The sequence below is a fragment of the Pseudoliparis swirei genome, chromosome 21 (genome assembly GCF_029220125.1).
Source record: "Pseudoliparis swirei isolate HS2019 ecotype Mariana Trench chromosome 21, NWPU_hadal_v1, whole genome shotgun sequence".
NCBI classification, from domain to species: Eukaryota; Metazoa; Chordata; class Actinopteri; order Perciformes; family Liparidae; genus Pseudoliparis; species Pseudoliparis swirei.
This window is the reverse complement of record NC_079408.1, coordinates 10,692,641-10,709,880: the sequence shown is the minus strand read 5'-3', so window position 1 is coordinate 10,709,880 and position 17,240 is coordinate 10,692,641. Positions and strand designations below refer to the sequence as shown.

The 17,240-nt window shown below is 40.1% G+C and overlaps 1 protein-coding gene across 1 annotated transcript in view; it reads right to left on the bottom strand.

Annotated features, from left to right (window-relative positions):
* LOC130211863 (phospholipid-transporting ATPase ABCA1-like) overlaps positions 1-17,240 on the bottom strand; it is a 132,937-nt gene that overhangs the window by 56,862 nt on the left and 58,835 nt on the right. Inside the window, exons 23-31 of the mRNA XM_056442884.1 lie at positions 17,095-17,173; positions 15,218-15,420; positions 10,997-11,045; positions 10,209-10,316; positions 10,002-10,034; positions 9,261-9,400; positions 5,899-6,026; positions 2,605-2,703; positions 1,762-1,951 (exon numbers count right to left, since the gene is read on the bottom strand). Coding sequence (XP_056298859.1) covers positions 1,762-1,951; positions 2,605-2,703; positions 5,899-6,026; positions 9,261-9,400; positions 10,002-10,034; positions 10,209-10,316; positions 10,997-11,045; positions 15,218-15,420; positions 17,095-17,173 — 1,029 coding nt within the window. The remainder of the gene's footprint in view (positions 1-1,761; positions 1,952-2,604; positions 2,704-5,898; positions 6,027-9,260; positions 9,401-10,001; positions 10,035-10,208; positions 10,317-10,996; positions 11,046-15,217; positions 15,421-17,094; positions 17,174-17,240) is intronic.

Below are 17,240 nucleotides of genomic sequence, written 5' to 3'. Positions count from 1 at the left end.
AGTCCAAGACCAGCCTGTGTCAGTCTTTGCCTTATTTCAAATGAGTGTTGATTGAAAGCACTTAAAAATAATTTGCCGAGACGTTATTGAAACATGATGATCTGTTATGATTTTAAAACAGTTTCATAATAGCAATTTGTCTGGTGAACAACAAGCTATCCAAAGTGCACCACGACTGCACATTATCACAGGACTGCCAATGCTCACACATGCAACTGACTATATCTATCTATCTATACCTACATATCTATATATTTATCTCTATCTATATCTATCTATCTATCTATCTCCTTGTATTAAAATGAAAGGTGGAAATGCACAATTGTGACTTTGCTATCTTATAAACGTAATGATGTTTTGCAGCCAAATCTCAGGTATCAGACCAAAATCCGGCCTGACCGTGAACCTGCACAGATTTTGTCAAAGCCGACCAAAGCCTGAACCACAGCTGCAGTTTTTATAAGTTAATAAAAAATAAAACTGTAATTTGAATGGAAACGTATCTAACCAAATGCATAGCACAGCCCCAAAACAGTTATGTGCTTCATTCAAGCCCAGGGGGAATTTTGAGAAATTACAGGCCGGCCCGGTGGGTCGAGCCCAATTGGTTTCTGGCAGAGAATCAAAGCTCTAATCAGATACCAGAACTCCCCTGCTGCTTTCCTCTCTTCATCGGGGGAAAAGAATGACAAAAGAAATGCTTAACTGTCTCCAAGGCGAAGAAAATATTGCCAGATTTAGGTGGGGTTAGGAAGTAGACTTTGAAATAAAAATTCCTTAAAAGGCAGGCATATGAAGCCATAATGCCTAAATATGCAGACGTAGCCATTTGTAATTAAATGACTTTGGTTGAAGGTGGCGAGTCCTCCTTACATTTTCTCTCAAGCTTATACTTCTCAATATCATTAGGAGACAACAGTGCAAACCATTTAGGTCTAAATGAGCTACTCTCTCTTCTTCTTTCTCTCTGTAATGTGATTGGTTCAGCCAGCAGATAGAGGCTAGTCGGCAGGGATGCAGGGTCTGCATCGATCTAGGCTCTAAGTCTCTTTCAATCAAACCATGTAAATATATTTATATATTGTTCAAGTAATATCAAAAATTGGTATCGACTTCTGGAGGTTGAGTCACGCAAACCTCGCAGAAATCATGATGTGAGCAGAGTCCATACTGGCACAGCGTGCAATACAATGCACTAACAGGCATGACAGGTAGGCAAATACCTGAACATGACAAACTATGGATATATCCTAACTGAATTTTTCGCAGGTTTTGTGAACAGGATGAATCCCTGGCAATGTCCAATTCAGGGTATTTGCAGTGGAATCAATTTTGGCCCTGCTTTCATGCATGCACGCTAGCTCAGAAAAGGGAGGCAGCACAAAAGGCTGATTTACATTTTGCAATGCAATGCAAATTCCTTGTTAGTAAGTACCTTTACATTTTCAAATCAAAATGATGCTGACTGGGACTTTCAGACAGCAAGCCAAAAGCTTCCTTGATAAGCATTTTTTATTGTACTGTTGTGTCATTGATTGATTTTTTTTTACACCAATCTCTTGCTGCAGTATATGCTCCTGTGACACACATACAGAGTACAGGGTGCACATGAAGCCAGCAGCAGTTCCCCTGGTTTAGGTCTTGCTCAAGGAACCTCAGACACACTGGCTGTTGCAGGGCACCTAAACCATGACCCTATTACATAATGGTGGCTCCATTTACCACACCAAAATGGTGCACGCTCCGGATTAAGAGACTTACCTGAGGTGGAGGGAGCCCTCCTGCTCCAGGTGGACAGTCAGGAAACATGATTGTCCGTTTAGGTGTGCTGCACTGACAGGAGGGGGAGGGGTTAGACATGCTCCAGTTCCCATTGAGGAAGATGTCAGCGACAGACTGATCCACGGATGGAGTGAACCAATCAGAGCCACTGGAAGAACAAGGTAGCATCCTAAGGGCAAACAATGAAGGGGATAAGAGTGGTTAACTGGTGATAATGCCAACCACGACTGCTGAAACACATACACAATATGCTTTCTAATCTTAACCCCCCGTTTGTGAAGGATGAAAAAAACAACAATGTTATAAGTAGTGAAGGCATTATATTCACTTGTATGCCATTGGAGTTGTACATGAGTCACAAGTAATACATTAACAGATGTGTGGTTTGTGTTGGAAGAACTTCAGCAGAGTAAAATGCACATGCTCGTCTGAACTATGTGGGCTCCAAGCTAATACTCAAATTTCATTTCGTTTTTAGGTTTATAAAGGTATTCATTATTTAACTTATTCTCATCAGGATGATAGGGAGAGTTTGTGAAAAGCGAATCATTTATTTATCAAATGGATTCTCAGAAATATCAGGCGGAGCACACCTTTCCAATGCTCTGGGTTACGTGGCTTTTTTAAGGCTTGTTCCATTTATGCAGCATTTGTTGACGCAGGCAGAGACAAGCTCTGACATGCATGCCTCCATGTTTGCACTTATGTGACCAGTAGCCACACATACACAGCATGCAAAGCTGAACCCTTTACAAGTATCATTTACTTCTACCAAGTACTGCATATGCATATTATTTTGGCTTCTTGAGTATCAACACTTACGGTATTGGGTCTCCATCCATGCAGCGGCTGCCAAAGCCAGGCTTGTTCACCAAGGTTTCCACCACCTTAGCCAACGTCACATTATCTGGCCCATCATTGCTGTAAATATTGAGGGTTATAATCAATACAAAGTCAAACATTTCAGTGTGTAATAAGGTTTTCAGTTGTATCTCTCATGGCAGGTCCATGACAGCTAAATCCTAGAGCATCAGTCAATCTGTCACAACGTCAATACAACAAATCACAAAGTCTCATTTGGGTATTATGCTCTGACATAAGCACACACACCTATTGGTACATCCGTGGTAGAACTGTCCTTACGAGAAACTGGTAATGTAAAAACAGGAATTTAAAGGCTAAAATGTGAAGTGACACTTGACGTAGCTTATTAAACGTGCTGTAGCATTTGATTGGTTGAAGGAGAGCTTGAACAAGACAACAACTCGCCTGATTTAAAATGGAATTAGCCAAATAGACGTTAAAAAAGTAAACACTAATTGTGGTCTTGGTGGTGATGATCTGTGATCGCTTCAGCTCTATCCATCCATTGGACCATCGTGGAATTTATTTTAAACAGCTGAATCTATTTCCAGAATGATCGGTGCGGCCTTTATTTCATCGAAATGCTTGATATTCGCAAACCAAACATCTTTATGGTTCTCTGTTGGGTCGAGAACACACATTCACTTCCAAAAGAGAAGACGATCAACAGTCAATAAAAGCGGATTTAACAGAAAAGTGAGATATTCTGACACACACCTCTATTCGCTAGGATTATTTGAGATTACGAGCCCGGAAATATCCTACCAGAAGAAGTCAGTGATATGTCTTGGGCCAAAATGCATTGTCACCATTAGTTTTCTAAGTATTCTAATCTGTCACCAATCACAATTGGTTAGAATTGTACACGTTTTATAATCTGTTTCCCTTCACAAACGATTAACATTTTACAAGGCATCTAATCTGTCTTCCACATTGGCAGAGCACAGGAGTTTAGATGATCATTAATCTTAACCGTGTCTTGACGTTGGAGAAGGCCTAAAAGGAAATGGCCTGCATCAGGGAATCCATTGGCGCATTTCAAGTACATACTCTCCAGCAATGCAGCATGCGAATGGAGCAATCTCAATCAAGACTGAGAGATAAATATTTGAGTTTGCCAGCTTCTTTCTTTGGGCCAAGCCCTGTTGACAGTTCAGTGATGCACACTGTTTCTCTATGGTTTGAGTCCAGCTCTGCCCTCATGAGTGTGCAAGCACGTTCCAATATGAGCCTGTTCAACATTCAGCCTTTCATTATTATCTGAGTGTCCTGTGCATATCTACATCCTATTTCTCAGTTAATCAAAATCTTTTTCTATTTCCATTTTAATTCTCATTACTAACCACACACATTCTGTCCTTTATCTTAAAGGCACCATGGGAGTTAAAGCACAGAGTTTCATGAAGACCATGTGATGGCTTTCTGCCAGCAGTGGCCACAGTCCTGCCAGCCATTCGGATTAATACAGTGTTCACGCTCTCATTCAGAGGCGTCTCCATGAAGGTCACACAGTCATATCCTTGGCCACCAGTGAGCGCAATTGAAGCAGCCCCGTTGTAAAAATGGATTATGTGCAGCCATCTGTTTCACACTTAACAATGGCTGGGTTACCACGTTATTTGAGATAATAAAACTATTGGACGGTTTCAAAATGAAGACTTGTGCATACACACAGAAACGGTGGAACTAATGAGAAGAAGTATGAACTAAGACAAGAGAAAGTCAAATTAAGGCTACACTATGACATGAATAACCCCTTTGGAGAATAAACCAAGGAGTATTATTCAGTGTAAATATTACTGTCCATATTCTGATATCGCATTCAGATTTCTAAAACAAGAACTAAAAAATACCGACGGTAACTAATGGACATTGTTGCCACAGTTGTACATCATAAAATAGTGAGCTAGAACTTCTAAATGGGATCAATCCTTTTCTTCAGTCACTCTCAGCTAAAATGGATCCTTGGCATGCATGATGTATATAATGCCGAATGCAATGTAAAGGCACACTACTGACAGTGATTCTATTACATTTTTGGCAAAAGTAAAATACACGAAAAGAAAACCACAACTTTTACTTGTAGACATGTAATGACATTTTATAAAAACAAACGTTGTGGATTATCTCTAGATTCTAGCTTCATCTTCATCTTCTTATAGAACCTTTTACAGAGTTGCCCAACGAAACACTCTCAGATATCAATGTAGTGCACTGGTACTATGTGGTTATAACCAAACACGTGTAAAGATCAAGAAGTGTTTGTCGATTTGCATTCAGTACCATGCCACAGCAAAGTATTACAAATACACACCACTATGTTGAATGGAAACAACGTTGTATAAAAACATGAAAGAATTAATAAAAATAACATGAAGATTGTCACAGTTTATTGTGTCTTGACATCTTCAAAGTGCTGCCAGGGGAGATGAAACACCTGCAGGGTGGATAAGCACTGACAGCTTCATGTCAAAAGAACAGAGTATGAATACGGTGTCAAGATCAGTTTGATGGTTTGGACAGATGCTGTAACGATTGACGCATATTAGAATTCAACTTTGTCTACCACTGGTGCATCACTTCTGAGCCTACTAATGGGCATATGGAGACATTTCATCATAAAAAGACAGTGAAGAAATACATGAAATTATATCTTAGGTGGTCCTTATTAGACTTTATAAGGGTAGATTCTACTACAAAAGCCATATATACTGCTGCACATCTATGTATTTGTTATTTTTGTGTCTTTATACTTTGCAATAACTCAAGTTTGTATTCAGTTGGTGTTGAAGTCCACCAAGGCCGTGCCCTGTCACCACGTATGTGTCTTCTCAATGACAGAGGAGCAAGCTGCCAACAAGGAGGGGACAGTGTCCAGATTGATGACCTCAATCGTGCAAAAATCCCCTGGTGATCAGACAGCATTTTCTGTCATCAAAGCTTAAGTTTCTGACAGTGTTTTGTTCATCAAATCGTGCTACTATAACTCAGCAGCTCTTCTCCAAAATTACTCACGCCCTTCTCTTCTTCTGATAAGAGTAAACATAATTTTCTCGAAAAAGTATTTCCCTTGACAAATCGAACTGCCTCTGGGTAATTATATTATTTGGTGTATTACAACATTTGGCAAAATTCAACTTAAAAACATTCACAACTAAATTTAAACCAGTGCTGAATTGGGTAAAAATGCCATAATTAACGATAACAAACAAAACGTACAACTCATTCTAAGCTATGTCACAAAGTTATTACCTGTAAAAGGTGGTTTGAGGCAGATCATACATCCAGGGTTGCAGCTCCAGACTCGGATATTCAGTGAACGGTGGGATGATGAGCGAGAAGATCAGAGACAGGCACACAAAAACAGCAGGCAGGACAACCTAGGAGGATGGTAACAATGCCAACAACTAGTTAATACATGTATCCTGCTACATCTGAAGATCTCTGAAGTAAAATGTGATAGATGCGCAAGTCACGAAATACCGAGGAAACTTCACAAAAACAAGCATATTCACAGGAGTCATTTCCAAACCGGTGGATGTGTACACCTATACCAAATGAGCAACACAGTAATAGCAACTAAAAACAAAAAGTATCAGAATGCAACAAAAGAAAAATGGGATAATTTGACTGAAAAACTTGATAATGGAGCTACAGTGCAGGGCAGCAGTACAGTAACATGGCTGTCATTTTAAATGACAGTTCACTTTAATGTTTAAGACCTTTACAATTACAACATACAGACATAATTCTCAGCGATACTAATAAAGGTGGCCCCCTTAAAAGAAAGAAAAACGTCAACATGAGTGATACAGATGTTTATCAGTGCACTGGAGGCACATCAGCACAAGATTCAATGCAAGATCAATTGTATCACCTCCCTGGCCGAGCCTCCTCGCTGTCATTACGAGCTGCCAAATGACTGATGCAATCCACAATAACGCGGGGCCGCTGTGATAATGTGTGCACATTAATATGCTCGACGCACACTTGTTTGGGCTCTTCTGCATGCTTTATGAGTTTGATTAAACACTTCCAACACTACCACCATCATCTGGTCACTCCGATATAATTAGTTTCTCAACATTCTCTTGTCTTTTGCATGTTTTATTTTGATTTCCTTAACCAGACGCTGCCACACTTTTCCTATCCTGCCCCCCCCACCCCCCTCCCCCACGTCAAATCCTTGTTTCGCAGTCATGTAATTCTTTTTTCATTTCCTTGTTCGAGCAGACAAAAAGGTCAGTGGGAAAAATGCAGGCTGGGGGAAGTTTGCGTCACTTGATTAATTGCAGGTCCTGCAATTTGCCTGGCCAATTTAAGATGCTACAGCTGAAAATCCTAAATTTAATTCACGGAGAAACGACCATTGAAATGTGCTTGGAACAAAGATAAAGAGAGAGCAACGAGAGTGAAAAGCTTAACGGCGGGCCGCAAAAGAAAGAACTCTTTTTTTCTTGTTGCTCTCTCTCTCTCTTTTTATTTCAACAGTAATTGCAGGTGACAGCTGGCATTTATGCCATTCAGAGAACTCTGGGAAAGAAAGGGACAGGTTATTATGCTCACCAAGCAGAAGCACTCCGATGAACAAAGTATGCATTTAGCACATTTTTTAATTCAGTGGGGATTTAAAGGATTATATGGAAACTGGGTATCAAAACACAAACACAATTAAGATGTCTTATATTTCCTGCAAAGTCCAACGAACGGCTCATTAGATTTAGTTGGTTTCCTCAACAAACAGTTATGTGTTTCCTATTTTATTTGTGAAGTCAATGCTGCAGCTTGCATTACAAGCGCATAATAGCTTTGGATATTTTCACGGACGTGTTAATGTGGTCTTTTGTGTTCAGATAAAACATAACAAATACTTGGTCTAAATGTATTGTTAAGCATAAACACAAATAAATCAGAAACAAATGAATGTGTCCTGGTGTAGCTATAATTAGATTAAAAAACAACATACATTCAGAATTACAGAACGGAAATGATCTGCAGCCTCAGAGCAAGGTGGCTGCAGCTGGATAACGCTTGGTAGTCGGTTCAGTTTGAGCTCCAAACACCAGAAACCTTCAACTCAGCCACCATAACACACCCACTAACGGCTTCTCCCTGATTCTGACATTGCCAGCACTCCAATGTCCCCAACTTTCATCCCCATAAATCACTGCTTCTGTGTTACATGCCATAATCTCTTTTCTATCCCCCTAACCGCTTGTATTCAAAGAGATTACCTCACCACACAATCATATCTGCTGACAATGGGAGCTGTTGACATGATGGGAAAGAAAAACCTTTCGCCAAATGAATAAAGAGGGAGAGGGAGGAGGCGTGCCCTTGCACATAATGTGCACCTTTGTACATCCACACTCACACACTTATCCCGCTACACTGCTCCGCGTGCCCACTAGAGAAGGACATCCACGATTGACAGTGACTAATGAGGATTGGTGCTTCAGCAAATTAGAAGAAGAACCCATATACCTCAGAAAGGTGAACATTACTCGCCCTCACCTACTCCTTCTCCACCCACACACGCACACACACACAGACAACAGCACAAAGGAGTGAGCTGCGTGAGCTTTTTCAGTTATGATAATTTCCGCATCATGGCAGCTGTCATAACTGATGGCATTACCAGATATTCACAAACACTCTATGAATCTAGATGGGTGGCGTGTCAATACAATTTAAGTCAGAACACATCTTTTGGAACTTGGGGGGACAAAAATCACTTAAGTCCCTTGGAAATTGCTACTTACCAGAATTGGATTTGACTTGTTTAAATTAGGCCTGCTTATTGGTTTTGACTTTTGAAATGATGTTTATGAGGAGCAAAACGATATAGACGTGCAGTTAATAGGCTAAAAGCAGTCTGTCATCTCTGTAATTGTTATGCGATCACATTTAATACTTAGCTAACGAAAACACATGATTAGCACAGTGAAATGAAGGGAAACAAATCATGTGTGTCACTTTGCCTCTCTGATGACAATCACAGTGATCAGGTGAAACTAAAGGAACTCTAACTGAAGCTGAAAAAAAGGCCTTTCAGAGACTCACTCGACACCCAAATGTATGAAGAGTTTCCTGCCAACACCAGGCATGGCGTCAACATGCAAAGGTGAAACCTCATGAATTGACCCTACTTGAGATTAAACAAGTCTGGCTCCAGCTATCGACACGCTCACAGAAAGTGATTTAAGAAAACCAAAGAGGAAGTCTCCTCCACAACAGCAATAAACACGTTGCTCATCTCATCTTCAACTCTACCTTTGGGAGTAATGATCATTATTGTACGTGCAGTTCACTTATGATATTATTATTATATTCTTGGTTCTGCTCTTTAATTTTTTTACCTCTTTCCTTTTTCGATATACGACCCTCTGTGTCGAATTGCTTCTCCCAAAACTTAAATTCCACAACTATTGAGCAAATCAAGATGGATGGCATGACGTTTCCCTGAAGATCTCAAATGAGCTTACTCTATCACATTTGTCATTAACTGATTTCGAAAGGCAACATGTATTTCATACGATCCTACCTTAATCCTCCCATGCAACCCTCCTTCTACAACCCTTCAATTCATCAATATGACAGACGCAGGCCATTACCTGGGCAATGAGTCCCTTGCGGCTCCTTCGGGCGTGGTGGAAGCGCTTGATAAAAAGCGCCAGGAACTGCCTCCTGATCAGCTCCCATCCGGTGATGACCATGGATCCCTTCCCATTGACACTGGCTTTCTTCTTTAAGTCTAGAGTGGACATTAACCCACCATCCATGTCATTCATCATCAATGAATATGTAAAATAGCTGGAAAGCTGACTTATGGGCTGATCAAATATAACTTAAGTGTAAAACATGCCAGCTTCACGAGCTAATTCCATTTTTTTAATGGATCAAGCTTTGTTAATTGGGTATTACTAAGACGGGAAAAGGTGATCAACGGGTTTTGTAGACACTTTGGTTTTATGTCTCACATTCTCCCAGGATAGCTCTGCTAAAAAAGAGGACTATCTTGCCACAGTATTTATTAAAAGAAGAAACCATATTCTGATTGAAAACCGTTTTCATGACAAAGACATTGTATGAAAGTGAATTTCTTTCATTAGGGCACAATTGAAAAACTGAAGAGACCGGTAAGATAATGTTGTATGTATTTGAAGGAAATTATGTTAGAGAACTCAGACAGAGACACAGCCCTTGTTTATAACCTCTTTTCAAAATGCCCACTGAAGTGAAACAGTCAAATTGAAGCCAAAGTAAATTAGGTTATTAAGGCGTGTGGAAAACAGACATTTGCGAGCATAATCAAACAAAGATTGTCAGTACAAAGGATGAAGTACAGTACCTACCTTCCACTTTACTTGTGAACCTTTCCTTTAAATCTGCATGAGAAAGAAACAAGCCTCAAGGAGTTACAGTTCATTTTAAGTTTCTTTTTGAAATAGCACCCACACATATTAGAATTAGTCAACTTTCTGCATTGGGTGAATTCACAAATGTTTAAATGAGCTTCCTTCATTAAAATATAACTGCAAAATAAATTGGGAGAGACTTGCCACTCCTTTCAGAGAGCGGCTCTGTGTTCTTGTGGACGCTGGCGATGCTGTTCCGCTTGGTTGTGCGGGAGCCTCTTCTGCAGTCTCTCTCCAACAGCTCCTTTGTTGCTGTGGGAATACAAATAAGATATGTTGTTTTGGCCTGACCCAATTTAGGGTTATAAATAACAATAAGAATAGCTACTTGGTTTGCAAGATGCTGTATTGTTTCCTGAAAAACACAAATCCATGTGTTTTAGGAATGTGAGGAAATGGGTTTTTAGAGGAAACTGAAAATGGAAGTTACTTGCTGATGGATGGTAAATTTATCCACTGAGATCGATCAACGAGAAATAAGAACAGATTGGTAAGCACAATAGCTTTCTGTATAAGTATGAATGCATTGTGTACAGAGGTAAGAAAAGCAGCTGGGAAAAATTACTTTTCCTTTTGAAATGACGAGCTAATATCTATAAACACTCCATGATAACTTCCACTGTTAATGCTTGGTTTGTGTTCAGCTTTTTTGTATACATTCCCTTTTTGCATATTAAATGCTATTTTCTGTTTCTATGTTATGTATTTAACTAATCTCCAGTGTGGACGCAACTGAAATGGCCTCTCAGACAGTGGTTCTGTCACAGAGCCATGAATATATTTTCTCATGACAGACAGAAAACACAATGTTTTAAATATGTTATGAATATTACCAACAACTTACCAGTGGTTGTTGTTAAGCTATATGCATTATACATCACAATGTTTATCCCCATAACATATGATAGCTTGCACACATATTGCCACCTTACTTGGTATTTCTGCATCCACTCCAGTATCTTCTGCCACTTTAAGAAATATCTGGGAAATTAAGAAATAATTAATTAATATAGTTTCTCAAGGGAGCCACAATATGTTTTTTCTGTTACTTTAGATGTAAGCAGGCACACAAGCAGGCAAACTAATGAAACAGAAGTCAATAAGATCATCTATATATATCGGCCTCTCTAAGAGAAGTGCCCTCCTCGGCATCATTTATTAAAAATCTGCATATTTGAGAAAAATCTCAGAGTGACCTTCTTTTATTTTATTCTGCTGTCTGTGTTACGCCCCGTTTCAACAGCTGCCTTTTAAAAAGTATCTGAATACCCCTGGCAAAGCCTACACAATTTGTTCTGAATGTGATTTTATGGGGTGAATTATATCATGTTTTGTATACCATTTTCTCCGGAGCTCATATATATTTACTTTAATACTACAAGAAGGCGCCCCGTTGGACATTATTTTGTTTGGCGGCGCCTTTTGTTGAATAACGACAGGCGGACAAGAGCAGCCGTTTCGAGCGAGAGCCTTATTGTTTTATTAATCTGTTCGTTTAAATTGTTTGTGCTTCATCAATTAATGTTTCACATAACTAATGTGCCGCTAGAATTGTTCAAATAATACTTAAACTAAGAAAAAGATGTACATTTTGTATCTTATCAATTATCAATCGTTTTAAGTAAAATACAGACATTAAAAACATTTTATTTATTTATTGTAAATGACCTCTCGCGGCCCACCTGCCCACACTTTGGGAATGGCTGGTGTACTGTATGTGTCGAGAGTTTCATTCCACTTCCTTTTGCTGATAGATGCAATACCAAGTTAATTGCTAATGTTTCATGCATGCTAGATATACTAACGCAACAACCAGGATCGTCACTTCACTTCCCAAAAGACAATAGAGAGAGACGTCTTTCAATCAGTAGATCGGCATGAATGGTTGTGAGGAGGTGACACCTTGCATGGTAGCCCCTGCCATCAGTGTATGAATGGGTGTCAATGGGTGAATGACAAGTGGTGTACAAGTACCCGTTATTATTTAAACATAAGCAGATAGCCAACTAGAAGCAGTATTAAACCAGAGTGTTTAATACACTGTGTCTAGGCAGCCTCTTGGGTGCGTTTTCTGCATATCTCTCCTGTAAATACTTAGAACACGAATAAAAAAACAATAATAATACCTTTACTATGTGCAAAATACAGTACCTCCGCAAATTTAATCCACGATTTACTTCATAACCACTATGGTCAGAGCAAGCAACACTTGTAAATCACCCCCGCTAAGTGTATTTCACTGATGTTTCTGAGTCCGAGTAACCCGACCTGGATGTGTTTTGTTTTTCAGGTATAGATTTAGAGAAGATTTGGGGCACAAGACAAACATTCTCTTGCTTTAGTTTCACCCATTATTCGTAATATTGATATTGGTAGCGGTAGAAGAAAAAGGCTCCTCGAAACATTATTTCTGAAGTCAGACTATTAAGTTTCAAGTACAGAGGGAAGAAGAGGTATTATCGGCACAATGTACAAAAAATCTGTTTCAGGTGGAGCTTTCAATTCTAATATGTTGTTGGTTAGTTTAATGACAAATAATGCATCATATGGCAATTGTTGTATTTTGTCAGTCAGATCTGAATTGGCAAGTCAAGTTCCATTGCAGTACTAATTTTAGGGTAAAGTGATTTAGAATTGTGATTCAATATTTTTCATTTCTAAACATCATAAAAAATCGATAGCTGTTAGGGTCTCTTTTAGTTTCCTAGTAAACCAGAAAGTATTTCGCCAGTGTTTCTGACAGAAAAGGACTAATTTTCTCATTGCTTGTTCTGCTCCATGAAGGCATTTGAAAAGCGTCCATCAACATTTTGGAAGAGGAGAAGGAGTGAAAATAGTACAAAGCATTACAAAAAGACCGAAAAAAAACCAGGGCAATGATGTCAGTACGTGAACCTTCATGTTCCCGTGTGTCTGTAGGCAGCCGCTCTACAGTGCATCCGGAAAGTATTCACAGCGCTTCATTTTTACCACATTTTGTTATGTTACAGCCTTATTCCAAAATGGATTAAATTCATTATGTTCCTCAACATTCTACACACACAAAACCCATAATGACAAAGTGAAAACTGTTTTTTGCAAATTTGTGCACATTTATTAAAAATAAAGAACGAAAACATAACATGTACATAAGTATTCACAGCCTTTGCTCAATACTTTGTTGAAGCACCTTTGGCAGCAATTACAGCCTCAAGTCTTCTTGGGTATGATTCCACAAGCGTGGCACACCTATTTCTGGGCAGTTTCTCCCATTCTTCTTTGCAGAACCTCTCAAGTTCCATCAGGTTGGATGGGGAGCGTCGGTGCACAGCCATTTTCAGATCTCTCCAGAGATGTTCAATCGGGTTCAAGTCAGGGCTCTGGCTGGGCCACTCCAGGACATTCACAGAGTTGTCCCGAAGCCACTCCTTTGTTATCTTGGCTGTGTGCTTCGGGTCGTTGTCCTGTTGGAAGATGAACCGTCGCCCCAGTCTGAGGTCCAGAGCGCTTTGGAGCATGTTTTCATCCAGGATGTCTCTGTACATTGCTGCATTCATCTTTCCCTCAATCCTGACTAGTCTTTAACTCTGCTTTCTCCCCGGAGTCCTTTTGACTTCACGTCTCATGGGGTCATCGGACCTTATGAGACGGCATAGATCCTATCTGCCTGATGGATCATCGAGGTCTGGGTCGTGGAATTCCTGCTCCTGACTGCGCCACTGTCCTGTTGAGACTCCGCCCACTGTTGAGACTCCGCCCACTCCTCCTCCCCACCGCCATCTGCCTGATGGATCGTGGAGGTCTCCATCGTGGAATATGCCTACTATGAACTATTCATCCACTCTGTCACATTCATTGAATGTATTTTAACTCTAAATCTGTCCTTCTGTACACATGACATCTATTGCATCTGTCCATCCTGGAGAGGGATCCTCCTCTGTTGCTCTCCTGCAGGTTTCTTCCCTTTTTTTCCCCCTGAAGGGTTATTTGGGAGTTTTTCCTGGTCCGATGTGAGGTTTTGGGGCAGGGATGTCTATGTGTACAGATTGTAAAGCACTCAGAGACAAATTTGTAATTTGTGAAATTGGGCTATACAAATAAACTGAATTGAATTGAATTGAATAGTCTCCCAGTTCCTCCCGCTGAAAAACATCCCCACAGCATGATGCTGCCACCACCGTGCTTCACTGTAGGGATGGTGTTGGCCAGGTGATGAGCAGTGTCTGGTTTCCTCTAGACATGACGCTTGGCATTCAGGCCAAAGAGTTCAATCTTTGTTTCATCAGACCAGATAATTTTGTTTCTCATGGTCTGAGAGTCCTTCAGGTGCTTTTTTGCAAACTCTAGGCAGGCTGTCATGTGCTTTTTACTGAGGAGTGGCTTCCGTCTGGCCACTCTACCAAACAGGCCTGATTTGTGGAGTGCTGCAGAGATGGTTGTCCTTCTGGAAGGTTCTCCTCTCTTCATAGAACAATGCTGGAGCTCTGTCAGAGTGACCATCGGGTTCCTGGTCACCTCCCTGACTAAGGCCCTTCTCCCCCGATCGCTCAGTCTGGCTGGGCGGCCAACTCTAGAAAGAGTCCTGGTGGTTCCAAACTTCTTCCATTTCTGGATGATGGAGGCCACTGTGCTCATTGGGACTTTCAATGCTGCAGAAATCTTTCTGTACCCTTCGCCAGATCTGTGCCTCGATACAATTCTGTCTCGGAGGTTAATAGATAATTCCTTGAACTTCATGGCTTGGTTTATGCTCTGATATGCACTGTCAACTGTGATACCTTATAGAGACAGGTGTGTGCCTTTCTCAATCATGTCCAATCAACTGAATTTAGCACAGGTGGACTCCAATCAAACATCTCAAGGATGATCAGTGGAAACAGGATGCACCTGAGCTAAATGTTGAGTGTCATGGCAAAGGCTGTGAATACTTATGTACATGTTATGTTTTCGTTGTTTATTTTTAACAGATTTGCAAAAAACTGTTTTCACTTGGTCATTATGGGTTGTTGTGTGTAGAATGTTGAGGAAAATAATGAATTTAATCCATTTTGGAATAAGGTTGTAACATAACAAAATGTGGAAAAAGTGAAGCGCTGTGAATACTTTCCGGATGCACTGTATATGTGTGCATGCTTATATGCGTAGCTAGGTTTTCAATCACACGCTTAGTGTACCTCCTCCAGCGTGGTGTCAGAGATGCCGTAGCTGGTCAGGCCAAGGTCAGCCATGGCCAGGTCAAGCCCTTGGAACAGCAGAGCAAAGGTCCCATCTCTGGCTCCGCTGTAAGGCAGTATGTAAGTTATCTCTTGACCGATGCTCTCCAAGAAGACCGCTTTAGGGACATGGCGCTGCACAATTTGATCCAGAGCTGTCATCCCTGCTGGACGAAGAGCTGTAAAATTACAACAACAACAAAAGGATGGTGTAATTGCATGTACACAAACAAATATTAATATCCTGCCTTTCATCCCTCCTTCATCCTTTTTAATTAAGTTGTTTAGTTGGATCTATGTCACGGACAAGGGATGAAAGAGCAATCACGAGTAATGGCTGAATACAGGATCTAACAGCACATTACTAAACCCAATTTCCAAACATACCTGATGCTGTGACCTTTAAACACACTAAAACAGATTAGTAGACATAATTCTCTTGTCTCATCCATTCTGAAGCTGGGTCTTAGTGAGAATCAATCAGGACAGTGTTGCAGAACGCATTGCATCCATTATCGATCCAGAACCTCTCATACATAATTACTCCAGCTTAACAACCGGTGGTTTGGTACTTTATGAAGAAGTAAATGGATCGGCATCACACATAAGACTGAATTATTTGTGAAAATGAGCTTGTGTTTCTCCGGTGTGTGCGATGTAATAAAGAGAAATGTGCTGTCACTTGTAGAAATATGATTATCTTTACGCCATTTTCTATCTTATATTTAACCATCTTGTGTATAATCATTGTGAAGGTATGAGCATTGATTTCCGATCCATAATAAACTGTAATAAACTGCCGACCTAAGATTTTATCTTCTGATCATCTTTTGCATTAGTACTTTTGGTTACTTGATCAAGGCTGAATACAAACAAATCCATCCTGAGGTGTAATTGTATTATTCTTCATTAGGTAAATTCAGAAAAATTGACGTGATGTGCGGGAAAATTTGATCGGATCATTTACCCAACACACTCAACTGTAAGGTCAATGCATGGTTGATAACTTGTATGAGTATTTTGCAGTTATAATTCCATCAACCCTCCAACTTCACTGTAGAACAGAGCCAAAAGTAATTGGGTGTCATACAACAAATTTAAAAAGACACCTGAAGGAGAGATACATAAAACTATATTACAAAATCCTAGACGTAAAACCTGCAATACAATCAGGCCTCTTTGGGGTGAGTAAACAATTTATGAATACAACATTGAAATATCATCTCTTTTTAATAAATTGGCTATCTTGTTTTAACATCCAGCAAAAAAGTCATCCCTCATTTTGAGTCATGTCTCATGGGATGACTGGACGTCCATTATTCACTCTACTGTTCATTGTGTTGTTGCTCACCACCAATTACCTTGCTTAATATCTGGCTCCAAATTGCTTTTGATCAAGAACATCATTCAATTGCAGAGCATTTGTCATACTTTCAGAATATATGGTCAATGTCCATCATTTTCTATTTTGTCACTTAGTGTTTCTGCACTCACAAAGTCCTTCCAACTCTTTTACTCTATCACAGATGACTCGCACATTGAACTGGGACACAAAGCGCACTTTACCAGCAGTAAGAACCTTTCAGCATCTTAATGTGACACCATCATCTCTGTTGGTGTCACATTGAAAAGGTACAAAATAAATCTATAAGCACACGGACCCTCAGATCACACGTTTTATGGTTATTGTTTACATGTTTTGGAACTCTACCAAGACTCATGTGGTGTTTAAAATAAGGCTGCCGACTGTATAGCATGTGTATGAAGTGTAGATTAACAGGTAGGATTAGGTGCCAATCCTGAAATACGACTGGCACTAACAGAGATAAAGTTTCTACCTGAGGGATCAGAGTTATCCCAGCTCTGGCTGCCGATGCCATCATCCGGGCTGCTGCTCCTCGAAGGACCGTCTTCCTCCTGTTCATCAGAATTGGATTAGAAGAGTCTTTTCAGCCATTGCCACTTAGAATAATGAACAGTGCCT